Source organism: Elephantulus edwardii, unplaced genomic scaffold (genome assembly GCF_000299155.1).
Source record: "Elephantulus edwardii isolate Elephantulus edwardi_28Jun2011 unplaced genomic scaffold, EleEdw1.0 scaffold00005, whole genome shotgun sequence".
Classification (NCBI taxonomy): Eukaryota; Metazoa; Chordata; class Mammalia; order Macroscelidea; family Macroscelididae; genus Elephantulus; species Elephantulus edwardii.
Genome location: NW_006399755.1, coordinates 38354654 through 38381739, shown reverse-complemented (window position 1 = coordinate 38381739; position 27086 = coordinate 38354654). Strand labels below are relative to the sequence as shown.

Sequence of the window (27086 nt, the reverse complement as noted above, 5' to 3'; positions counted from 1 at the left end):
GCCTCTAGGCAATTTTCTTTCAAGTTTTCTTGTAGTTAGTTATCAATGTAACTTTCTTCTCTATTTGATCACCAGGGTTCAAATAGCTTGACTAAACTTCACTGACAAGTGCAGCATATATCTGGTGCAGTTTGATTTGGGACAGAACGTTAATTAGCACAGCTGTATCAAAACTAGTTTAACAAAGTAAGACCAAATTTTAGCTCCCTGAGTTCATCTTGGTGAGTAAAGGGGAGGCTGAAAGTAAGACGGAGTCCAAACAGCACAACAACTCAATTTAGAGGAAGAAAAAATAATGTAACTTGGAAATAACAAAGAAGAGCTTCCAGAATCCAGTGGCTTCAAGCAGTACTCTAAGGGGTGGAGGGTGGGGAGGAGTACTCTAAGGTAGTTAAAATTTCTTAGAATTAAGTGAGAAGTGATTGAATATACAATGGAATCTGCTTTATACATTCTATTGAATATGCACTGAAAGACAGATTCCAAGAATTATAAACAAAGGATTGGGGACATAGAACAAATAAAAAGAAATGGAAAATCACAGCAACAAGAGATCCATATGAATTCACTTTTCATTATCTGGAACAGGCAGAATCTCCAGACTTCTGTTGATCTAAATTCTCCACGTCCAGCCCTGCTCTGATCCCTCCAAGTTCCTAATCCATCTAGAAGTCACCTGCTTTTCAGTAATTCTGACCAAAGCGAGGAAGCATGTATCTGGGAAATTAGTAAAGAAATGATGGTATAAAGACTTAGAATTTTGTCTTTTTTGTTTTCACTCACTTCTTGCTTGCCTCACATTTCTAGTCACTGTAATATACTCCCAAAAGCTTCTTCATAACCTTTCTTGACTAGTTCGTCTCAACCTGTTATGTATGGTCATACAAGATCAGTATTTCCAAACTAAACTGTAATATTTGGTCCTAAATATTTTCACCCTCCAACTTATCTGTATATATGAAGGGTATAACGTGAAGTAAGGCATGGTAACAACCGACCAGTTGAGGCTTTGGTGAGCCTCCCTTTATGGGACCAAGCACACTTCTTTGAAACATTCTTATGAAATATTTTGCAAGGAAAAATCAATCTTCACATTTAGAAACTAACATCTGCACCCACAATTATTAGTTTACTATTTCCCTAAAACAATTCTGAAACATTCTTATGAAATATTTTGCAAGGAAAAATCAATTTCCACAATTTGAAACTAACATCTGCACCCACATTATTAGTCTATTTCCATAAAACAATTTGTTTTCTTGTCATGTAGCCATGACCTACCAAACAAATTTTTTAAAAGTGTAAACCTGAAAACATAAAACTCAATATTAAGGAAATACACAATAAATGCAGTGATCTGAGCTTTTAGCAGGACACCAAATAAAATTATGAAACCTTGAGTGAAGCCGTTTCAGTGGCTGATTATTTCCCAGGTTTCCAATTTGCACTAAGTATCCTATCCTGGAAAACTAGAACAAATGGCTCTATTTCACACACACACACTCACACACACTCCTTTAAGTTTCTAAAGCCAATGTAGAGTACACTAAGATTTTTATACCAAGTCCAAAAAAATTACCTTGAGTGGTTTCTCTCAGAGATCTGAACAGAAAACACAAGGCAATCCTAGGCTTTATATGAATTTTTCATTCTTCCACATTGTACATTCTGTGCTTTACTGTGACTCAGTGTTTAACTGATTTGAGATAAATTCCTTTTTTTTTGCAGCTGCATGGCCACTAATTTGTGGGTTGCTAGTCTTCATTAAGACATCATCTATTTTTGTTTCTGTGGTATAATTAAAATTTAAATATTTCCTTCTCTACAAACACCAACATTCTAAATGGCAGGATTTTTATTAAATGAAATAATGTGTAGGAGGGCATTCAATCTCTGTTTACTTTCTTTTTCTGTTTCTTGCTGGGAAGATTATTGCTCATTAGAAGTAATAACTTTAGAAGTCCCACAGCAATAACTATACACAAATTTTATAAACAAATTAGGCTTGAACTTTAATATAAGTGAGTCTGGGCTGAAAGTGGTGTGATACTCACTTTTTATAGACTCAATAAAAATCATATTCTTTAGGTCATGAGGGAACAGTTTTGTGTCCTAAGAGAGGCATTATTGCCATTACAGCTAGAAAGCAATTGAAACACCATCTCATGCAATAGAGCCAAATATCTTCTTAGTAAAAATATTTAAGTAAAATATAAGAAGTTATTCACCTCCAGGTTATGGACTTTCAGTATTAAGCAATATCCATGAAAACCTCTTATGATCAATATAAGGCCCCACAATATAAAGATAAATAAAATGTCGATCATCTACTCATTCATGTAGTTCATGCTTCACTACATGTACTCAGAGATGCCAATAAAGTTAAACTAAAGGCAGGAGGGATATTCTTACAGAGAAAGGCCAAACATACCCTGTCTAACCTTCTAGCTTCTATATGTCTAAGCAGCTGTTGTCTCCAGTCTGCAGGCATTTTACCACAGCTCTCCTCTCCCTTCATAGGAGGCCTCGTCTTTAAATCACTGTTATCTGATGCCTTGTCACCATAGTTACCCAAGTTATAGTCAGACGGTATTTTTTCCAAAAGAGCTGCCATTGTAGGCCTAGCTGAAACTGGCCTGGTTTGGGAGGCACCGTAACTCTCTGTACTGTAGCTTCTCGCAGACAAGGGCCTCCTCTGGGTAAGGTTTTTAACTGGAAAACTTCCCGCCTGAGCTTTCACTTCTTGGTATGAAGGGTGTTCATCTTCGTACCTGCCATTCCTTTTCAGGAACTGGGACTCAGTCACTGAAACGCTGCTTTGGCGATCCAGGCCTCCTCTATAGGGAGGCCTGCCGTACCTATCACCCGGAGGCAGCTCGTGAGGTTCACTGACCCTGCGAAACATGGCCATTTCCGTGGAGCTCGCCAGGGAGTCGGCCCTTCTCAAGAAACCTGCTCGGGCACCTTGGCTGGCAAACTGAGCATTCACCACCGCATCCTCGTTAACCGATGGCTGAGAAAAGGAAAACATCTGCTCCATGGGTGGGTATCCTCGGTAGGCCCTCGGACTAACCAGATCCTTGGCGAGGTTCTTGCCGGGCTGCTGCACGTACTCAGCGTTGTGTTGAAAGGGCGGCGGCATCCTCTTGTCGGCTTTCACTTCCACGGCTCCGGTAGGATTGAAGCTTTGGTCAAACTGGTAGACTTTTTTGGTCATGGAGGCCTTTTGCTGCTGCGCTGCTTTACTGCTGCCGTAAGTGAGCATCTCGTCATCCAGCATCGGAACCGACTGGCTGCGGGACATGCTGGCCATGCCGTGCTCCGGGCCCAGCATTTTATCGGGCCGCTCGTGGCTTCCTAAGTGATCGCTCCCCGTCGCGTAGTTTTCCAGCGGTATGTTATACACCTTGTACGTACCAATGTCGATCTCATCGATACTCTGTGACTTTTTGAATTTATTAGACTTGATATCTTTCATGAGTGGGGAGAGCCTCTCTGTGCTTTTGCTAATGGAAATAACACCTTTAGAAGATTCTGGGCGGCAGTGGATTTGAGAAAAGACATTACTAAGACTCCTGTTGGGATTGGAATCATGGTACTCCCATGGTACTCCTGGAGAAAAAGGGCTGGGTATTTCAGTCGTTTCTTTTATGTGTTCTTTCCGTTCTGGCAAGGGGCTGGTGGTGGGGGTTGTCTCTAATTTGGATGGAAAAGCAGTCCTATCTTCAAACGGACTAGGGGTTCTGGTCCAATTCTGCCAAGGATTGGAAGGAGGCACTTCTGTTTCTGGCGTGTGTCTGTGTGTAGACTGCTCAAGTTCCAGGGGGACACCAACAATCCTTTCCTGCCTAATCAAAGGCCTACGTCCATGAGAAGATGTGCTTCTAGATTTCGAACTCAAGAGAGGATTGCTGTTGGCATTATCGGCTGCTGTTTCCTCTGCAACGAAACCTGTGTTATCGTAATGGGAGCCGTCGGTCCAGTTGTCAGTGAAAGCGTCACTCATGGGCAGCCGTTCTGGAAGCTGTGGTAGGTTTCCTTGGGGAACAGCCTCCCGTTGGCTGAGTAATGGCTTTGAATCAAGAGGCTGTGGGAAAGATGGTCCAATCCTGTGAACACAACGGAAAGGATTATGAAAATAAGGAAGTATTGATGCTTTCTTAGAAAGAGAACAAGGCGGACAGCTACTGTTTGGGCTATAGTGACTTTGCATGAACACAATTTAGTGTTCTGTCATTCCCATTCTTCTCAATATTAGCTATAACTTGTTATGATCCTCAGTCAAATATTTTTGTGTAATTAATAAAATGTAAGTAAACATCAAAAAAAAAGAACAAGGAACAAAGAATGCCTCATTTTTTACCTCTGCTCATTTATACTTCACTTACTATTAAAGAATTAGTTACCTTTCCTTTAATCTGCTGTATTTTTTTTTTGCTTCTAGCAATCACTCTGTAACATTTTCCTGTGTAATATTCAGTAATCAAGTTACACTGAGCAAGTCCCTATAACCCTTCTGAACTTTTTCCAATTTATCATTAAAGTGAAGGTAATGGATGAGAGGAACTAGTTCTAATTCCAATATAACACTAACAACTAGGGATCTAATTGACACTTATTTGCTGAAATAATAATTTTAAAAAGAAATATTCTATGGTACCTTATATAAAAGTACAGGGATTTTGTCTTGGTCAAAACATGCAAAAACCCCCCACCAAAATTTAAGCATACACAAAAACTAAAACACTGAAATATAATCACATGCAAAAAAGCCAAACCAAAGAGTTGCACAAACACAAAGATATAAGTATAATTACGGGTGTCTCTTGTCTTTTCCTTGTCTTCTCATAAATACATGATAAATAAGTTGTAAGTGTAATTAGATGTAAGTATAATTAAGGGTTTCGCTTATCTTTCCCTTTTCCTCTCATAAATAAGTGCCTTATAAATAAGTTGTTCTTATATACTGTCAAATTGGAACAGACTGAGAGCTTACCCTCTAGCAGGTTTTCAGAGGCAGTTAATGACACTGGAAGGGACTGTCAGTCTTTCTCCCATGGAGCTACTGGTGGATTTGAATCGTGTGCTTTTGGGATTGCAGCATAGTTTCTTACCAGTGGGCCATCAGAGCTCCCCAAATAAATGCTGTTGTTGTTGTTGTTGTTATGTGCCGTCGAGTCGCTTGCGACTCATAGCAACCCTTTGTACAACAGCCCTAAACCCTGCTCTATCCTGTGCCAATCTCATTGCCTCTGACACACCCATCCCGATTACCCCAGTCACTGAATCAATCCACCTCATAGAGGGTCTTCCTCTCCTGCGCTGTCCCTCCACCCTGCCCAGCATCCCTCTCTAAAGACCTGTCTCTCCTTACAACATGTCCAAAGTATATCAGGCGAAGCCCCAGAATCCTTGCCTCCAAGGAGCAGCCTGGTTTAACCCTCTATAGGATGAATCTATTTGTTTTCTTGGCACTCCATGGTACATTCAGTACTCTTCTCCAGCACCACAGCTCAAAGGCATCAATTCTCCTTCTATCCTCCCTAGTCATTGTCCAACTCTCTGATGCATAACAAGTGACTGCCAAAACCATGGCCTGTATCAGGTGCACCTTAGTCTCCAGAGAGACACCGTTGCTCTTGAGTACTTTAGAGAGGTCCCTAAACCAGACTTTCCCATCGCAATACGTTTTTTGGCAAATAAAATTTGCCATTACTTCCCCCCGACCCCAACTATAATGCTACTGCCTTCATCTCCTACCATTTCTTAAACAAAGGAAGCTCTTGAACATCATAGGGACACTACCTTTTTTTACTTGATTCTCCTATCTATTCCACTACTTGCCTGCCAAATACAGTTCTAAAAATAATGACTTGATTTTTTAAAAGTTCTAAGAATAAGCATTCAAAATAGAAAAGAGGGCATAAACACACCTGTTGCCCCACAAGGAGTTATGTACTACATCTTTAGCTGTTGTCTGCAAGGACCCCACTTTAACCCGTGTGTTGGAGGATGCTGAGGAAGCCTGGGAAGGTGAGTAGTCCGAGTAAGTGCCTGAGGAAACACTGTTATTCAGACAGTGAGTTTTGTCAACTTCAGACTCATCAGTTGATTCTGAAATTTAAAGAGGAAAAATGTTAACAAGTATATGAACATTGACAATTACAAATACAGAAAAGCAAGTATGAAAACCAGCATACTGATTAATGCTAGAAATATTATTTGTAAGATAATTTTAAAGATGATGGTGTATCATGATTTGTAACTGATGACTCATCATGCACATGCACGGTCAGCATATTTTCCACATCAGGTCACAATGTTACCTTTTTTGTCCTTCCCTAGCAGAACAAGTTTGGGTGGGTACAGAGGGGTCTCAGCTAATGAAGGGTGAAGTTCCCCAATCCTCATTTCATTAGCTGGATGAACAAAAGAATCCTGAGAGATATAATAATACAGGACAAGGAAAGTAAACATTCAAACAATGGTTAACCAAGATGGCAATATTTTTATTTGGCTTAGATCAAAATATGGGAAGTCTCACTTTCTTCTTGATATGATAAATGCCCACGAGTAAGGAGCAATGAAAATTTATGCATGGTTAATATCTTTGTCATTTTTCCCTTTAAAAATTAGTTATTTTGAATTCAAAACACTGAGAAAGAGACACTAGGCAAAATGAACTATATGTCTATCTGTGTATTTTTAAGACTTTTCCCAGTTTCAGTGAGTCCACCTAATTTATTCAACAGGTATTCGTTGAATACTGTGAATATGCCTGGCACTGTGCAAAGAACTGTAGAGATTCCAAAGAAAGACAAAATGTGGCCCCTGCCCTCTGGGAGCTTACAGTCTAGTTGCAGAGATTAGATCCAACTCATCATAACCTAGGACTTAATGATGATAACCCTTAAAATGGACTATAGACACATATATTGCTATGTATTACTGAGTTGGAATTGACTCTTGGCTGATTTATAGCTCCAGTGGGTTTTCTGAAGCTGCAAACTACATAGGAAGAGGTTGCCCTTCTTCGTCCCATGGAGCAGCTGTTGGTGGATTTGAACTGTGCGCCTTTAGGTTGGCAGAGTATTTCCTTATCCATAGGCCACTAGAGCAATTTACATATATATGTGTGTGTGTATATATATATGGAGCTATATAGAGAGAGGGATATATATATATGGAGCTATATAGAGAGAGGGATATATATATATATGGAGCTATATATAGAGAGGGATATATATATATAAATATATAGGGATATATATAAACATAGAGGGATATATAGAGGGATATATATAGGGATATATGACCCTAAGAAATAAACTCAGTAAAAGTTCTTACTGGCAAGTTTATTCTCCAGTCACATTAACACTCTTAATTTTTTTTTTTTATGCTCTTTCCACTATATTCCCTCCTAATTATAACTTTTTTCAAGGAATCTTCTTGTCTATTTCTCTCTAACCAGTTACATCTTCCTTCTCAATCTATTCATTGAGAATAGGAGTTACAATGTTGTTGATTGCCATCGAGTCAAACATGACTCATAGTGACCCAATGAACAAAAGGCCTGAAGCCTTGCTGTAACTACTGTAATTTATCAAAGTTCATAGAGTTTCCAGAGGCATAATGTTTGGGCAGTGGATGCCACTCCTGCTTCCAAAAGAGTTTTAATGGGCCAAGAATATAACTTCTTACTGACAACACCTCAAACAAGCAACAAACCCTATGAATTATAAACTTCTTTAACTCAAGCCCTCTCGACGGCACATAACAACAACAACAACAAACAGTAGTGGGAGAGCCTAAAAGAGGGCAAGTTCTCACTTTATTCTAGATGTAATAATGTCCATGAGTTAGTGATAGAAATTTATACATGCAGCATTTTTATGTTTTTCTCTTCCTTTAAATGTTAGTTATTTTGTATTTCAGTATTTTTTTTAGTGTCTTATTAATTACTTTCTTGTTAGTAAGTAGAAAAAGAATACACTTGAGCAAAAAAATATTATAAATTGACCTAACTTTAAAATGAATTGATATAAAGATCAACTCTTGGTATAGATAATATGCTTGAATTTATAGTAATTGGTTCAGGTCTTTTGGATTGTAGGGAAACATCTGGTATTTTTTCAATGTTTGGATTCAGTTCTCTCTTAGATTTTGAGGGTTTTTTAGGTTCATATAGAAACATTTGTGTGTGAGTAACTTAGGTATTACAGTACCTGATACTGTTTTTAAATAATATATCCATGTGGGAAAACTAAAGGACTATCTCTAGTCAACCTTTCTTATTTTCTAGAGAGGAAATCTGAGACGCAGTAAGACCCTAAGTCATTAACATAATCAGATAAATATTCAGCATAAGGATAAGATTCCCTTGACTTCCAGTCCAGTGGCTTTCTCGTCTAATATGATGGGTTCTGGTGAAGTCAGCTGTGAGCACATCATTGTTAGCTACTGTTGAATTGTCATTCTAATTCATGGCAAGTCTGTGTTGGAGCAGAGCATGCTCCAACTAAAGGGTTTTCAAGCCTGTGATCTTTGGAGAGCAGAATATCAGGCCCATCTTTTGATGTCCTCCTGGATGGGTTTGAACTGCTAAACTTTTAGCTAATGGTTGTGGACTTACCCATTTGTACCACCCAGAGACTTCAAATATAGCATCACATTTAAAGAGTGATAGGGAAGAGAAAAGAAGGAAAAATCTGGAAATAAAGAAAGTAATATTTTTATGTTTTTCAAAATTAATTTAAAGGTTTTACCAGTACAAGGAATTTATCCTGATAGTTTTATGGTAATTGAATAGAGAATTTTAAAACAGTTACATACTTTTTGAGAAACTTTTAAGTAGAAGCAGATGCAAGTTAGAAAAATAGTAATTTATGAAAGGCTTATAGTATGTAACATTTACAATTACTAGATGTTACATTCATTTTTTATGGTCTGTGGGTAAGGCAAATGAAGTACATTTGACTGATAACCTGAAATCTGGTGGTTTGAGGGCTCTAAGCTGTATCATGGAAGGGAAAGCCTGGCAGTCAGCTTCTGTTAAGAAAAGCCTATGGATCAGTTCTACTGGTAACACAAGAGGTTGCCATGAATTGGATTATAATCAATGACAGCAAATAACAACAACAGCTTGTTTCTGCTCTCTTTCAGCTTTACCATTTACATAGGCAACGATGCCTTAGCAATTCAGTTTACCTCTGTGGACTTCATTCCTTATGTCAGCAAAGTAAAGGTTAGATAAAAATAGTGATTAGTGACAACTCTCACCTAGAGCGAACATTTGTGCCTCTAACTGTAACTTACTTGTTGAAATAATAACTTGAAAATTAAATAGTCCTGTGACACCTAATACAAATGTAGGGGAGTTTTATTTTAATAAAAACAGAGACAGCAATAAAACACAGAAACATGAAAATGAAATACTTGTTTAAGCATGTCATTGTTATGTATGTGGTGTTGAGTCAGAACTGCCCCATAGCTGACCCTTTCTTGGGTTTTCAGAGGCTGTTAACAACTCAGTAGGAGATTACTCATCTTTTTCCTCTGGAGCTACTGTGGTGGATATCAACCTCCTACCTTTGTTGGCAGTGAAACTCCTTTCCCGCAAAGCCACCACAACTCCCTTTCATAGCATAGAAATGTGAATAGACTTAAGAGTTCCACTTATCTTTTTTTTTTAAACCCCTCATTTCTCATACTCAATACTCAAATTAAAAGTTTGTATTGATTAATTTTTCCAATTTGTGTCACAAGTTGTTATAGGACCTCTGCATGGTGGGTACAGCCTGACTCAGGTTCAGATTCTGACCATAATCAAGAACTTGTGATGTAAATAAAAAAAGAACTTGAATGGCTAAGAGAGTGTGGTATCAAGTAATAATGTATTTGTATCTCTTCTAATTTTTATGGTCCTCAATATAGGAGAATGGCACTATTGAAGCAAGAATGATAGTTTAGCACTGAATTATGTGGGCTCTCATCTCTTTGAGTAAAATAGTATTAATAATAGTGACAAGGATGTTGATAAAGATAACGGTGGCCACCAGTCAAGAAAAAAAAATTCTTACATGTCTGCTACTGTGCTACTATGCTAAAGATCTAATTTGTATTACCCTCATTGAATTATTTAAAATATAACTTGTGAAAAGGGTATTGTTATAAGGCATTTTATAGATAAAATATAAAGTCATAATCTCAAATCACAAAGTTCTTAAGTGGTAGAGCCAGGATTTGACATTACTTAAAGGTTTGCTATGTGTATATCTACACTGAGAAAGCTCATTTCTCAAACATAGGGCTGTTAGCAGTTTGCTTTGTTCACGTTGTGAATCTCATTTGAAAAATGAGTTTCCTCAGGGTAGGCAATATAATATACACAGTAATGAACATAAGAGTGTCTGTCTCTATTAATTTTTGTAGGGAGATTGAAGAAACTAAGTTCCTCTCAGGAAAGGAGACATTTTAAGGAATATTTCTATGGATGAAGATAGTGAAAGTTATTGAAAGGGCATTATATTTTATGGAAAGTCTATCATAACATTTCTTACTGGTGACATGACAGAGGTGAAGTAAAAATAGAGATTAAAAGACTTTATGGTAAAATCCTTAATCTTGTCAGTGTTTCTGTTTTCAAAGCTTCACTATTACTACTCAGAAATAGGAGCTCTAAGGTAGGAACCAAAGGAAAATAAAGTTTTCTATGCTTTTGTAAGATAAACTCTAGTACCTGTAAGGGAATTTAAAAAAAAAACGTAAGTTATTATTATTATTCTCTATTACTCTATTTCTGTATAGAGAAAAATTGAGTGATGTCTCTCAATAAAAGGAAAATCTAAAATTTACAGCATTTATGAACACAGCAGACATGGTGAACAGGTATGCAAAAAAAAAAACAAAACAAAACAAGCAAACTCAGTGACACACTGATTTAGTTTTTAATACAAGGTATTAATTGACATAAGGATTAGATGAGGACACAACAAACTGGCACGTTACTCTTGTGAAATGGAAAGGATTATATATTGAACAAGGTTAGTGTAACGGTCAGTACTTTAAACCCAATAGCTGCTCTGAGAGAGAAGGATGAAGCAGCCTCTATCTATGGCAATAGATCTCCAATTTCTTTTCTTTTTGAGGAGTTAGTGAGGTTTGATAGCTTTATTTTGTGGCAACAATTGGGCTTGGAGCTCAATATAAACACCTATTTTATTTACCCTCATTTAATAATAACTATAATAGTGATGCTATCATAAATATTTCCAATGATTAAAAAATCAAGGCTCAGAAAGCTTTAAGAAACCTGGCAAGGTCATTTAAGTGACAATCAGGCAAAGACAATCATTTATATCTACTAGACTTCAGAGTCTATTTCTTGGGTTACTATATCATCCTCTAAGGCCCAGAGAGGTATCATTGCTATTTCACAGGAAAACCATAAGATGCTGTAAATGTTCAGGGTAGGCAAAGCAATATTTGACATCAGTCAGAAATTGAGTGAGCCACTAACTTAAGGAAGATCTGTTTCAACATTAGATCCTGCTCCTTTCTTTTGACGATACAATTTCTTTGTGATATTTAGTCCAGTAGTTGCTGTGATCACAAACCAAGTGGCCCTTGAAGATCAATATGAAACAGAAATTAGGGTGGTGATGTCTAATGTGATTCCAATTTTCAGAAGAAGGCTAATGTCCAATGGACGTGCATATCCCAATACTAAGTTAACTCAAATTTAACACATTGCTTTTGGTTCAAAATCAACTCATAGTTGACCCTCCATTTGGTTTCTAAGCTTCTAAATTTCATGAGAGAAAATTTGGTCCATCTTTTGGACCTGCTGGTGCATTTGAAACACTAAAGAGACTCAATGTCTGGGTCAGCAACTCAGCTTTCTATGGACTGTGCCACCAAAGCTCCTGACTATAAAGCAGGACTAGATATTTAACAAGTTGGTTTTATCTGTTTAATTAAGCGGCAGCTAGTGGCACTATGATATATTTACTTAGACCCTCCCTGTTATTGAGTCAATTCTGACTCATAACAATCCTACAGGACCAGGCAGAACCACCTATAGGATGTCTAAGGCTGTAGTCTTTATGGAAGCAGACTGCCTTAAGGAGCAGTTGGTGGATTCAAACCTTTCATCTTTCAATTATCAGCTGGACACATAACCACTATGGCTCCTTCTAAGACACTGCCCATTACTTGCTGTTGTTGAGTCTATTTTGACTCATAGAAATCTTAACTTTGGTTTCTGAGGCTGATCTTTCTATCCTGCCTCCTTCAATTCCTCACTCCACAATATTTTCCACTGTCATTTTTTAACTTTTCCCATAATGTTCTATCACCATGTTAACATATATTGTTGACACAAAACATAAATGTATTAAATCAAGGTAGGATATGTTTTACTTTATTGATCATAACTAATTGTTATTGCTATAGCATATGTCATTGAAAACAGAAGTGATAAGAAGGGTATAGGTAAGGTAGTCCACAATCAATTTTATTAAATTATAATGAAAAAGGAAGGACATTTTTCTTTCTATCAATGAATTTATAACTATCGGAGGAACAGACACTGTTGAGTCAGTTCTGAAAAACTCATTAGGACATTGTAGACTGCCCCATTATGTTTCTAAGGCTGCATTATTTGTAGAGACAGACTGTCACATCTGTCTCCTGAGGACATGCTGTTAGGTAGGAACCACTGACATAATAAAAATTAAGTGTTTTATCATTGTGGTCTTCAACCATTTTTAAAATATTAACATCTTAAAAATGAAATTAACTCAACAAAAATCTCCACTCAGTGCCACAGAGTTGGAACTAACGTATAGCTCCCTCTCTAGTGGGATTTTGGAGGCTGTAAACCGCATAGGATGTGAGTGCTCATTTTTCTCCTGAGGAGCTCCTGGTGGATTAGAGCCACCAGAGAGATACTGCTTTTGGGTCAGCAGCACAACTCTCTACAGACTATGTTACCAAAGCTCTCCTAAGCATGAAATAAATAAGTAAATACACACACACACACACACACACACACACACACACACACATCTATATATACATATATAAGTTTGTATCCGCTAAATGCTGGTTTTCTTTAGAAAGAAATACAGTGACAATTTTTAAAAAGGAGGGGGGAAGCAATGAAAATGAACATTTGCTTAGGGGAGTGGTTCTCCCTTCCTTTTCAGTTTTATTTCTGTCTCCTGGGACAGGTGTGCCTATACTGGTCATGATATAAACCATGCTTATAAGCCCAAACTTTTCCCTGCTCCATTTGACTTTTTACTGGTTGTCAAAAATAGATTATTTCTCTATTTTCTTACAGTGTTATATCCTCCATCTCCCAAGAAAGTATGGCACAATAATATAAATAAAATATTCCTTAATTAGTCCATCCATGGTAGATTAAGTTTATCTGGTTAGACTCTAAATTGCTCAATGTCCATACACACATTTTATGTTTCTCATTCTTTTCTCTCACAGTGTTTAGCACAGTGCTAAGTATACAATTGATGTTTAATAAATGCAATAAATTGATGTTTCAAAATACAGATTTTTAAAGGAGTTTTACTAGTCTGGATTTTTGAGTAATAGATATAGGAATTGGTATTGAAACTCATACTGATTACGTTTCTATGAAGATACAAAGGTGATAGTCAAATCAGTTGAAGAGTTGATGAGATAGTACAGAGATGGTATAAATGTAGTTGAATTCTTTTCAGACCATACAAACTGATAAGGATGCATTTCTAGCTCATTGTAGAATATAGGAATCAAGCTTCACATGACTAGATTCTACCATAAAATTGAATTTTAAAGTTACCTCCGCCTTTTAGTAGTATTTCCTATAAGGTTAACTAGCCAAACATATATATATCTTATTCAACCTAAATATTATCAGTCAAGAGTTTGTTTGAGATTTATAGAAAGGAAATAGTTCTTCTAATGGCTCATACAGTAAAATTTGAGGTAGCCAAAAAAAGTCATTAAAACAAGAAAACTAATTTCTAGTCAGGCCTAGCTGGGTCAAAAAATTATTCTTTGTGTGTATATGTGTTGCTACCTTTGGAGGTATTAGTTTAAAGCCATAATTTATCAAATAGAACCCTCAAACTTGAAAGAGGAATTCTTATTTCTAGTCTAGGAAGAAAAATGAATTATCATGAGCTATTCCATTTTTTTAAAAGAAGATAGCATTTAGTAATTCCAAAAAGTTCAAACCACACGGTCAATTACCAATAACCTTGAAATACCTCCACTGTAATCTCCTTTGGGGCTACTGGCCACTTGTGTTCATATTTTTCTTTCACAGTTTGCTCCGTGTTAGCAGTTGGATTTGCATTCTCAACACGCACTCCATGGCTTGGCTTACCCACCAGATTTTGAACAGATTTTACCATATTCTTTAAATCCTCTGGGTAAGGAGTTGGATATCGTTTTAGGTTTATTTCAACCTGGAAGTTTATAAAAAGAAATGTAACAAAAATATCTTCAGCAAGCATGTTCACAAAACAACTCCATTGTCTGTAGAGTAGTATAACCAAATGCAATATAGTGAGTGTTGAGGTATCTGAGAAACTGTGCTAATGGAGTCGAACACATTGTGTTCTTCTCAAATTGTCCTTAAAAGGACTTTCATAGACCTCTTCCCAGCCTTGAAGATTAGAAAGGATTTTTTTGATTAGACCTACTCTGTAGATAATGGAATTAGCAGTAGGTCAACCACTTAATATCTATAAAATGTAATCATGTAAGTACCCGCTGCTTTCATACTTTAGAGGCTACTTCCTTTCCTATCTTAATTGTTTGTAAGTAATAATTTTGATGCTGATAATATCTTTGGAATATCAATGCAGGTGATGGGAGAAGACCCCAAAAGATTTACAAGTAGAGTTCAAAATGAGAGGTAGACAACATCTGCCTCTCCAACATGCAGTAGGTTTATATTCTCTAGCATGTTACATCAAAAGGAAAAGTAAGGGTGCTAACAGACCTAAGGGAAAATGTTTCAAGGGTGACTGTTTATCATTCATTTTACCCTGAAAATGCAACATATTTCTTTAGTAATCTACTGAAAAGAAATAAAAAGTTGAGACTATTTTCTAAGCTATTCTAGTTGAACCTGAAAACTTGTGCTTGTATTTATCCATTTATTTACATTTCTTAATTGATTTTTGTTATCACTTGTACTTTCAGAAATTCATATTCATAGCTATTCTGGGTAGGTTATTTGAATATCCTACCATCAAAATATTATTATATTTAAAATAGAAAAACCATACAAATTGTCCATACTGATTTCAAGAGAATGAGGGAAAATAAAGTGCAGACTGACTTGGTTTAGCTTGTTCCAAAAAAGTCATTACTTTTTGCATCTGAGTAGAATCAACTTTAGATAATGGAATGGTTTATATGACTGTAGCAAGTATGAGTGTGTGTATGTGTGTGCATATGTACATTTGAGAAAGAAGAGTAGAAAAAGTGGAAAAGAAATTGAAAATGGAAAAGGAAGAGTAGAAAAGAGGAAATTTAAAAAAGAGTTGCATACACATCCTTGCCCTGTTGGATGTAAGAAATGATGATAGAAAGGAGATCTGAGCATCGTTAATATGAATCCAAACACTGCCATTTGCAATTTGGGTTTTTTTATTAATTTTAATGAACATTTACAGAGATTTTGGATTTCCATTCATTCATTGTTGCACTGCCATTTGCAGTTTTAACAAATCCATCAACTGCTTTACTCTTAGTATTTTGTTTCCCTTGTGGCTAATTTTTTTGATTTATCTATCAAATACTAGGACTGGACTGTCTGGATAGTGTCTATCACTCCTTTCAGTATTAAAAATACAGTTATTTTTTTAATAAATATTTGTAAACATTTACAACCAGATAATTTTATTAAGTGTTGTTTAAATGTAATTTAAGTGTCTTAATACTATCAGATACGTTAAGGATATAATAATATATAGAATAGTATAGTAATAGAAATAAAGTTTCAAACTAAAGCTACAAAAATCTAACCCAAGAAAAATTGGACTTTTATGGAAAAAAATAATACATTTGTAACATATAATGTAGAATTATCTCAAGGTATTTAATATGTAGTAAAGAAACATAAAATGAATAATCCCTATGCCAAAAAAAGTAGCTTTGGATGCATGCATTTTTGTATTTGTTAATCAAAGTTTTAATCCATGAGAAAATCTAAATTTTAAATTATAACTTTGAAGTTGTTTAAAATATATGATAGTAAAGGGCTGAAAGTAAAAAAAAAAATTTAAAAAACAAGTACATTTTCTAGAAATGTAAATTATAGAACAAGACTGTTGTTGTGTACCATAGAGTCAGAATCGACCCATAGCTGACTCTCTGGTGGATTTTCAGAGGCAGTTAATCACACAGGAGAAGATAGCCCATCCTTCTCCTGCAGAGCAGCTGGTGGCCTTGAATTGCATGCCTTCGCGACTGCAGTGCAGCTTCTTGCCACTAGGCCACCAGAGCTCTCTAGGATAAGACTAGCCAATTAAGATCTTTTTAATTTTTCATGACAAGTGATGTATATAAGTGAAAAAGAACTTTTAAATAACAAAGTAAACTGACGTTCTTTGCTACTTTAAAAGTCCTCAACACTATACTTGTAAATAGAATTAAGGGGGAAAAATGTGAAGTATTGTCTTTAATTGAATTGAACACTTCATTGGCTATTATTGACACAATTATCTGACATCTTACTGGTAGTCATGGAACCAATATTTTTAGTTATTTGTCAAGGAAAGTGATGTGACAGTTTGGCTACATTAACAGAGTATATTTGGATATTTTATCTTGGCAAAAATATTTAAATCTTGAAGAGGTGTATAAACTATAAAACAAATGAAGTTTTAAAAATTTAGAGTAAACACCTTCTCCAGTCCCATAAGGAGGGCATCATTTTGCTTTCTTTTCCTTAAAGATACTCTTTTCTTCTAAAATTTGTAAGCTTTAGGTCTCATAAAAACAGGATTTTTTTCCCCAAGGAAAGACATTTCTTGCTTTTCATTTACAGATTTGGAGTCAGAAGACTAAAACTAAGTCACAGATTTTTTTTTCTTACCTCTTAGTCACTAATCTGTGTTGTTTCTATCCAAGCAAAATTGGAAGGGTCTTTTATTCCCTTCACATACATGAGCTAATTTAGAAAAAAAAATTGAGATAATAAACACTAAATCCACAAAAATTTACATTCTGTTCAGAGATTAGAACATATTTTTTAATATCAGAGTTTATGTATTTATTTTTTTATCTAGATCCCTTTGACAATTTAGATTTCACTGTAATTATAACACCTATAACTGGCATTTTGCTTTCCAGATTATATGCAGCAACAGTTATCACCTACTCAGTATCTGCTGTTGTCAAGCACATGTTAAAGGCTTTATAGCATCTAAATTTCACACATATATGTGGAGCTACTTTGTTTACCTTTTATAGAAAGACTGTTCAGGTTCAGACAGTTTAACTTACTTCCTCAAGGAGACAGAGCCAGTAAATAGCAATGCTAATATTCAAGGCCATATCTTTTCTATTTTAAATTTGTGAGTCACAAATAATAATTAGTTTAGAAATATTGCTGCAATAAGTGGAGTGCATATTTGTTTGATCATGTGGAAAAGACATTTTTAAGTCTATAATATTAATTTTTCTGGAGTTATAAAACTTGTTAATTTCATTAAAAATAAAGCTAAGTAACAATATTTTATAATTGGTTTCTAAATAAAATGAAAATATTATATGATTCCATTATATTTGAAAGCCCTGTAAAATTATATTTCTTTATAATCCGTTATAAATTGTTTTACTTTGGTGTTTTTCCATTCAGTATGCAATGCTTTAAGAGTGAGTAAACATGGTAATAGTTCAGCAACGTCAAAATAAAACAGCAGTTTTTTTAGATTTCTAAATACACTGAATAGAATAATTTCCTTATTGTCATATGAAATGAAAAAGATACAACTGAATTTATTATAAATGTAGGTGGGAAAATTGATCAAGTATGCACTTATCAAAGTGTTATCTTATGCCACTCACCATAAAGTATTTGTTCATTTCACACATACATTTCATTACAATAAATGCAAAATATTTACAAAAATATTCCTTTCTTATACTTTTGGAAAATAGAAATATTTCACAACATTCTATATTCCTCAGATCTTAAGAAAGTGTAGTAAATGCAAATAGGAGCTGCAAGATGTTGAACCCCCCCAATTTACCAATAGAAATAAAATTTCTTTATGCTAATAGCTTGAGCAACAGAAATGACATTTCAAATCCATTAACACAAACTATGGTTTTCTCACCTCGTTTTCAATTCTAACTTGGTTTGATTATAAATTCCAGTAAGAGAAATAAGTTAGTGGATTTGATCATTGATTATTAAATGCTATTTTATTCAAGGAATTAATTGAAATATTTTATCAAAAGGGAGATTTGTAGGTATTTTAATTAGAAAAATATGTTTTCAATTTGCCTTATATTGCAAAAAAAATATAAGGCAAAGAATAAGAATCTAGTCCATTACATGTGAGTGACCAAAGTTACTAAATAAATAAAAATGAAAGAAAAAACCAAATGAGTATTCTTTCACACTTCATTAGGACATTTTCTGTTGTTCCCATTAAACTCTAGATCATGCAGCCCACTGAGATAAAGAAGTCTTATTAGTCACAACTCCCAAACCAATCTTCTCTTACAGGAATTCTCATCATATATGCTTTCAAATTAAAGAAAAAGCAATATTCTGAGAAAATCTCAATAAAGTCCCTTATTGTAAGAATTAAAACTTCATTACTTAATCTCCCCCAGAATTGATGGTACAAAAAAACCCTATGTATTTGTGGGGGAAGAAAGAAGTATCAAATAAAATTTAGGTTGTAGCAATAATGTCATCAACATTCTGCTCAACTATTATTATTTCCACACTTTAGAGGGGAAATAAAGGTCTTAAAAAATGAAAAAAAAAGAGGCACCTCTTTTTTAAAAAAATGCCAGATATCCCACCAATAGGCATCTGATATTGATATCCCTCCCTTCTGACTCAGTCCTCCCTAACTCATTGCCAAAATCAGTGAGAAAAACAAATTGGCAATTAGAAGCTTTCTATGTGATCAACATTTTTTTTGTCCCAAATCATGCAGAACATACCCCATAAACCACTGTTCTAAGATTGCCTCTATATGGGGGATTCTCCTACCCCAAACACCTAGGCCTACCTGTCTGCCACTTAGAGAGGGAAGAGTAGTAGATTGTGCTGCAACTGGCAATGGAGTGCACATGCTCCTTTCCTGCTGGAGGCCACTTATACAACCCCATGCCAGCTGTGGGTCATTCTGGGGGACTGGCATATCTTGGATCTGCTGATCACACCTGGCCCATGGTGTGCAGCAATCGCCAGACAGTCTGGCAGGTTGGAGAGTAATCCCACGCTGGCCCCTTTCCCAGGGGGCTTGGCAGGAGTGATCCTGTGGGAGAAGGAATCTCCATTTTCTGGGAGAAAGAGGAGCGCTGTAGCAATACGTTCACTTTAACATTTTCTATTCTTAATTTTCCTTTTCCCCTACTGTAGGTAATGCATTTAAAATAGCCATAGAAAATAAATTTTAACTCTATACAATAAAATAGCACCAATATCATGTGAAACTGTTCACAATTTCTTCATACAATGCCAGTCTTCCTACTACACTAAACACATTAAAGTAGGGCATTATACTCTAGTCCATTTGAAAGTTGATGGCATCCTTTTAACATTTTAAATTGAAGGTAAATTTATTATACATGTAATGAACCAGAAAGTGGTGGTTAATTTAGTGTAAGATTTCACTGTATCATCATGATTTCCATGATGATTTATTTAGAAGTTTGTTTGTGTTCTAATTTGTCCAGTAGCCAATGGCATTGGAAGTATTCAAATTAGTCAAAGCCAAGTAATTTGTGATTTTGGAAACACACAGTGTTCCATCAAGGGAAAACAAAAATAGTTGAAATAGAAATAAATACTCGCTACAGTATAATGAACCTACTGCCATTATAATAAACCTAATTACATAACACACAAACAGGGCTTCTAAATAACTGTTTGCATTTACTATATTTTGTTTTCATTAACATATATGTATCAGAGTATATTAAATACACTCTTTTCTTCTTGGATCCTTAGAGTTTACATTTTTAGGAAGAAATGTGTAGTTTTCACAATTCAATAAATAAAAAATAATAACATGAGTCAGTAGTTCAATATAGAATGAATTATTCATTGGTTTTGAATTTTATTATAAAATCCTATTACAGCAGAAGTGGCATACAATGTAAATTATAATTTTTTTTCTAGAAATTAACAAGTAAAAAATACTTCATTTATTTGAAAAATACTATTGATTAAAATTGTTTTTTAACTTTTTATTCATTTAAACACTTCTGGTAACAAATTGTTAACAAAATTGTAATTCTAAATTTGGTATTCCATTTAAGGTGCTCCATAATTAAATAGAGAGGGCTTTTTAGTAAGTTTTCAATTGATTTATTGTTAAATCAAGAAACTAAGTTTAGAAAATGTAAAAATGAGGGAACAAAGAAGAAAAACACATCTTATCATTTAGATTAATAAAATGAATATAAAATTACTTATTAGTTACTAAGAGTGAAAACTGTTAGTACTTATGATGAGGGAAAAATTCAGATATCTGAAAATTACTGAGAGATTCAAGGTGTTATGATGATGATAACCTGAAAATCTAATGCTGATAAAAACTGTTATCTAAAAAAAAAATAAAATAACCCACAAAAAAACCCCTGTTATCTATCAATTCTGATGACATTTTAAAAGTTAAGTAATAGAACGGTATGTAATTTGAAACACAACCTTGTTACTCAATTTAGATACATCACAATAAAGGATTTTTTTAAAAGACTATGACATGAGGTAAAAAACTGTGATCCATTTTCCCTAAAAACATCATCTGCCATCTGTTTTCTTCTCCTTAAGAAGCTTATAATCTTTTCTCTCAGATATACTGAGGATGTAAAGATCTTTGATATTTAAAGCTAATTGAATATACCAATCAATATATATTTAATGCTAATAAAGTTAGCTCTTCCATAAGTGTGTATTTTTACTTTGTACAGTCTGCCTGACTTTCTTGCTCAGTGACTTAGAACCATTTCAGTGTTACAGATGTAAGTAAGATACTGAGATCAAGTGCTTTACCTAGATTTGGGGATTTTTCCTTTCTGACTTTCTCACCTTGAATCTCTCTCAGAGTACTATTTTGGAGGATTGAGTGTCATATCACATTTGTTCAATAAGATTTGGGACAACATTTGTTTCTCTGAAACACATAAACACTTGCAAAGGTGCCTGATAATGAAAGATACCACTATAACAGTGGAAGATGTATCTGATCTTCCAGCAGAGGTCACTCAGTTCATCCCAAACTCTATTTGGAAAAAAAATAATAGTGTGAGAGAAAAAAACAGAGAGAGACAGACAAGACAGAGAGAGAAGAGAAAGAGAGTGAAAGAGTAGTTCCAAGAGGTTCACCTTAATTTTCCCAGTACTTTCATCATCTTCCTTTTTTTCTTCAAATTCAAAGGCAACAGTCATGCGTTGTTGTCTCTGCTCTTCCCAAAGTGTAGGATTAAAGCTGTCGCTGTCTGACTGGAAATCTAGAGTTAATTTCCAAAGTATTATTGCTTTTGGTTTTTTTCACATTGCTATTAGCAGGCTAGTAGTAATATACTAAACAAAACGATAGTTAGAAGTATTATTACAAATAAATACAAAACAAAAAATTAAAGGAAAGGTAGAAAGTTTCCAATGAAAATGTGAAGAATAGATTTTCCATAGACTTGTCATAACAGAAGAACAACTACACTAAGCACTTTAAATCTCACATATTTTAATCTTTGTGCTAAGATGATTATCCTGATTTTATTAAGGAATAAACTAGCTGACTCTTAAGGAGACTTGCTCAAATCTTTTCATACATCTTCACTATGGTTAATACAGATTCAATTCCATGACTGTGTGACTACAGAGCTCATTTAGTTTCTAGAATTACTGATGCACTAGAGAATATACATTTCAATCTACATGTCAATGTACATGGTTAGGGTAACATACCTATGTTACTGTAAATTACCTTTTAAAAATTTATGGAACAAAACTTATAGGGCAAATTACCTTTAAGAGATTTAAAAATGGTTAGCTGTAGAATTTCAGGTTTAAAATAATTATGGAAACAAGTTGTCTTTTTATAAAAAATGTATACCTATCATAGGATCCGTCACTGTTTAGAGAGACAACTTGAGAAAAAGAAAAAAATTGTCATTTTCTGGGAAGTCATCTCTTTATGGTTGACCCATCACATAAAATACTTTGAGACCAGAGATTGTTGGATTCAATGTTTAAATTGTGTTGGTAAGATTGGAGAACAGAATAAACCAACTCATTAATTATTCTTTTAGATCTGATTGGTTTTAGCTCATTTCAATAAGCTCAGTACCACTTTGGCTAACTAGTTTTTATTGCTTTACAATCTTCTAAGAGACGATGTTGCTTTCAAAATTAGTCATCATTTTCACAGAAGATTTAAAGAGGAAAAGTTTTACTAAAATAGTGTGGAAGAAAGGGAAGGTACATATTTAGAGTAAATGTGCAAATGATTTATGTGTGTCATGTAATTTCTCTCTTATTGCCTTCCTACATGCTAACACTACTGGCCAGAGATCAGCACAAAAATAATCCCTTTTTCTACAGTTTTTGTAAGCATGGGAGAGATGTCTACGGACCACTTACCTTCATCACCACGAGGTTGTTGAGGAAACATATAGTTAGTCAGTACTCTTTGCTTTGTTTCTGGATGGGCTTCAGTTTGTAAGGGGATAAGGGCTTTGGACTAAAACAAAGAACATAAATCTTAGACTCATAAGCTGCTTGAATATTTATTTTATATAACAGTCAGTAAATGGCTTTAGTTAGCAAAATGAACTACTGAAAGAAAGGCAGGGGGAAGAGACAGAATAAGAAAGTTTTAAAACTTGAAAAAACTCCAGAATCTGTGTACGGTGAGAACCTGTTAGAGAAGTGAAAACATTTTCCCTTAAAAGGAGTAATAGAGAAATGATAGAACTGTTTTCTATCAAAGGCAAACATTAGGACACCTGGAAAACTGAGGCAAGTGTATCAAGTTCTACCACTCTCAGGATTCACTGAAACATTTGTTTTAGTAAGAGACTATTATTGATGAATACTTTGCATTTTCCAGGAGTTAATAATGATTTTTTCCCCCCTCTCCATTGTTGTTAGGTGCCCACGGAGTCTAGTATGACTTATAGCAACACTATGGACAACAGATCTGAACCTCATCCTATCATGCCATCCTCAGAATCTCTGACACACCTGAGCCCATTTCTTCAGTCAGTATGTCAATTCACCTGGTTGAGGGTTTTAGTTTCTTTTGCTGTCCCTCAACCTTCCCAAGCATGAGGTCTCTCTCCAAGGAATAATCTTGCCTAGTAACATTCCCAAAGTATGTAAAATGAAGCTTTCTCATCTTTGCCTTCAAGAAGCATTCTGGCTACATATTACTTAAGACATTTGTTCTTTTGGCAGTCCGTGGGATTCAGTTCTCCAGCATCACATTTCAAAGGCATTGATTCTTTTTCTGTCATCCTTATTCATTATCTAGATCTCAGCAGCATAATGATTGAAAACATCATAGCCTGTATCAGACACACCTTAGTCATCCAACTAACTTTATAGCTCTTCAATAATTTGAGATCCCTGACTGCATTTTCCCCTGAGGTAATATATCTTTTGATCTTTGGACTGCTGATACCAAGTGTATTGATTCAAATAAGATGAAGCTGTTGACAGTTTCAGTTTTTCTCCATCTATCATGAATCTGTCTATCAGTCCAGTAGTGAGGATTTTTGTTTTCTTGATGTGTTGCAATCCATATTGAAATTTGCAGTGTTTGACCTTCTGCAATAAGCACTTCTAATACTCCATACTTTAAGCAAGTAAGATTGTGTCATCTGTGTAACTGTAAGGGTTAGGCTGACCAAGACAGGAGCTGATTGGGTTAAAAAAAGGTAATATAAAGAATGTAACCAGGGGAAAAGAACACTCTGCCCTAAGATAGACAAAACAAACACTCTGTCTTATTGGGGTGTGTGTGTTTGTGTGTGTGTGTGCATGGAAAACCTTGACTCTCCTGCTGATGTGGCTTTCTGATAAAGATGTAATTATTGAAACAGAGAAGGTCAGCTTGGAGCCCAGTTAACATATTTTACTGTTTATGTAATGGTAAAATTCTCAATAAAGTTTTTGATGATATACAGGTCAAGAGACACGTAACTCTGACTAAGAAGGTTTTGAGTAGTTCATTCATTAACTTGGCTCTTTACTGTTGGCCAGAAAACAGCAACACTTAATAAAGGTTTTGATGAGTCTTCCTTCAATCCTGATATCACACTCTTCTTCACAGAGCCAAGTTTCTTGAGTAATTTGCTCAGCTAGCTACTTTGCAGCAGATGAATGGGCAATCTCCTCCCATGTGATTACTTCTGAAAGCCTGCTAGAGGGTCAGCTCAAATTTGATAATACAACAACAACAACAGACTGGATAAGAATGGATAGAGGATACAACCCTGATGCATACCTTTCTTAATTTTAAATCATGTAGTGTTCCCTTGCTCTGTTCACACAACAGCTTCTTGGTCTAGGTTTTGTATGAGCAAAAGTAAGTGATCTAGGATTCCTATTTTTCTCAACTTTAGACATAATTTGTTTATGATCCACATATTCAAATGCCTTTGCATAGGAAAGAAATCATAAATAGACTTTCTTCTGGTATTCTCTACTTTCAGTCAGGATTCATCTGAGATCAGCAACGATATTCTTAGTACCATGATTTCCTCTAAACCAGCTTAAACTTCTTACATTTCTCTACCAATGTACTAGCTGTTTTTGAATGATCTTCAGCAGTATTTTGCTAGCATGTGATATTAAAGATATTGTTTGATAATTTCCACATTTCGTTGGATCATCTTTCTTGGGAATGGGAACAAATATGGAGTGTGGAAATTATTGAACATTATCTCTATTATCACATACTAGTAAAATTCTGCTGAAGATTATCCAGAAATAATGGAAAAGTACATTGACAGAAAACTATCAGAAACACACGCTGGATTTAGAAGAGTCTCTAGAGACATAATAGCCAATGTCAGATGGATCTTGGCAGAAAGCAAGAGTACCAGAGGAATGTCTTTCTGGGTTTCATTGACTATGCAAAGGCATTTGGCTGTGTGAATCACAACAAATTCTGGCTAAGCTTGAGGAAAATGGGAGTCCCAGAACACTGGATTGTGCTTATGTGAAACCTATACTTTGACCAGGAAGCAGTCCTCACAACAGATGAGAGAAACACTGCATGGTTCAAAATCAGGAAAGAGTGTGTCAGGGATGCATCCTATCTCCATACTTATTCTATGCAGAACAGGTCATTCGGGAAGCAGGATTTTATGAGGAGGAATGTGGTATCAGGATTGGAGGAAAAGTCATCAACATCCTATGTTATGCAGATGACACAACCTTGCTTACTGAAATTGAAGAGAATCTGAAGCACTTGCTGGAGAAGGTCAAGGACTGTAGTCTTCAATATGTCTTGAAGCTCAAAATCTAGAAGACAAAGATATTCTTCACCACTGGGCCATGATAGATAGAGAAGAGATTGATGTTGTTAACAATTTCAGCTTCCTCGGCCCCACAATCAACACTCTTAGCACCAGTAGTCAGGAAATCAAAAGATGAATTCCATTGGGAAAATCTGCTGTCAGAGACCTCTCCATAGTACTGAAAAGCAACATTGTCAGTGTAGAGATTAAGATCCAGGCCATGGTATTCGCAACTACTTCATATGCTTCACAGATCTGGACAATGACTATGGATGACAGAAGAAGAAATGATGCCTTTGATTTGTGGTGCTGGAGAAGAGTCTTGAACATATCATGTCCTGCCAAGAAAACAGATAGGTCTGTCCTGGAGCGGGTGAAAACAAGTTTCTCCTTGGAGGCTAGGATTTTGAAGCTCCGTCTCACATATTATGTGCAAGTGGCCAGGAGAGACTGGTCCTTGGTTAAGGACATTATGCTTGGAAGGGTGGAAGGACAGCACAGGAAAGGAAGACCCCAGATAAGTTGGATTGATACAGTAATTGGGGAGGTGGGGGTTGATGTGTCGGAATTAGTGAGACTGGGTCAGGAAAGGACAGGGTTCAGAGGTGCTGTACGTACGGTCATTATGGGTTGCAAATGAGTTGACAAAAACAGAACAATATGGATCTCTTCCAGTCAGTCAGCCAGGTGTCTGTCCTACAAATAACTGGGCTGATGAGCACTTCTGGGACTCCATCTGTCATTTGAAACATTTCACTTGATATCACATTGATTCCTGAGGTCTTATTTTTTGCCAATTCCATCAATACAGCCTGCACTTTTTCCTTCATTATCACTGGATCTTGATCATATGGTACTTCCCAAAATACTATAGTAGTATTACTTATCTTGTTGTTTGTTGGGAAGTGCCGTCGAGTTGCAGGCAACTCATAGCGACCCTATGAAGGAGAGTCCTTGATGCTTGGGTGCCTTTCTTCCTCTCTCCAGGTTCACAAGGTTTCTGGAGGCAAGCTAATATGGAAGTGGATGCCACTTCTCCTTCCAAATTACCTATCTAGTAGTTTTATAATAGAATTATTTAGTAGTCTTAAAAAAAGTTAAAGTTAAGGGAGTTCCCATAGCCTAATGGTAGAGTTCTGCACATTCAATGATTTATTCATTGCAAATACCTTTTATAAGAAATATAAACACAGGCTATACACATGGATCTCACCTGATGGTATGCATAGGAATCAAATATATTATATTTGTGGGAAGACTCGGGGGAGAAGCTCAATATCAGCAGTGAAAACCAGGCCGGGTGCTGATTGTGGCACAGACCACCAACTACTCATATGCAAGTTCAA

At 35.6% G+C, this 27086-nt stretch overlaps 1 protein-coding gene across 1 annotated transcript in view; it reads right to left on the bottom strand.

The window, feature by feature from the left end:
- Positions 1-27086, bottom strand: part of LRRC7 (leucine rich repeat containing 7) — a 720627-nt gene that overhangs the window by 161857 nt on the left and 531684 nt on the right. The window contains exons 14-20 of the mRNA XM_006879790.1: positions 22856-22955; positions 21599-21723; positions 19275-19523; positions 14274-14474; positions 6327-6438; positions 5934-6114; positions 2432-4109 (exon numbers count right to left, since the gene is read on the bottom strand). Coding sequence (XP_006879852.1) covers positions 2432-4109; positions 5934-6114; positions 6327-6438; positions 14274-14474; positions 19275-19523; positions 21599-21723; positions 22856-22955 — 2646 coding nt within the window. The remainder of the gene's footprint in view (positions 1-2431; positions 4110-5933; positions 6115-6326; positions 6439-14273; positions 14475-19274; positions 19524-21598; positions 21724-22855; positions 22956-27086) is intronic.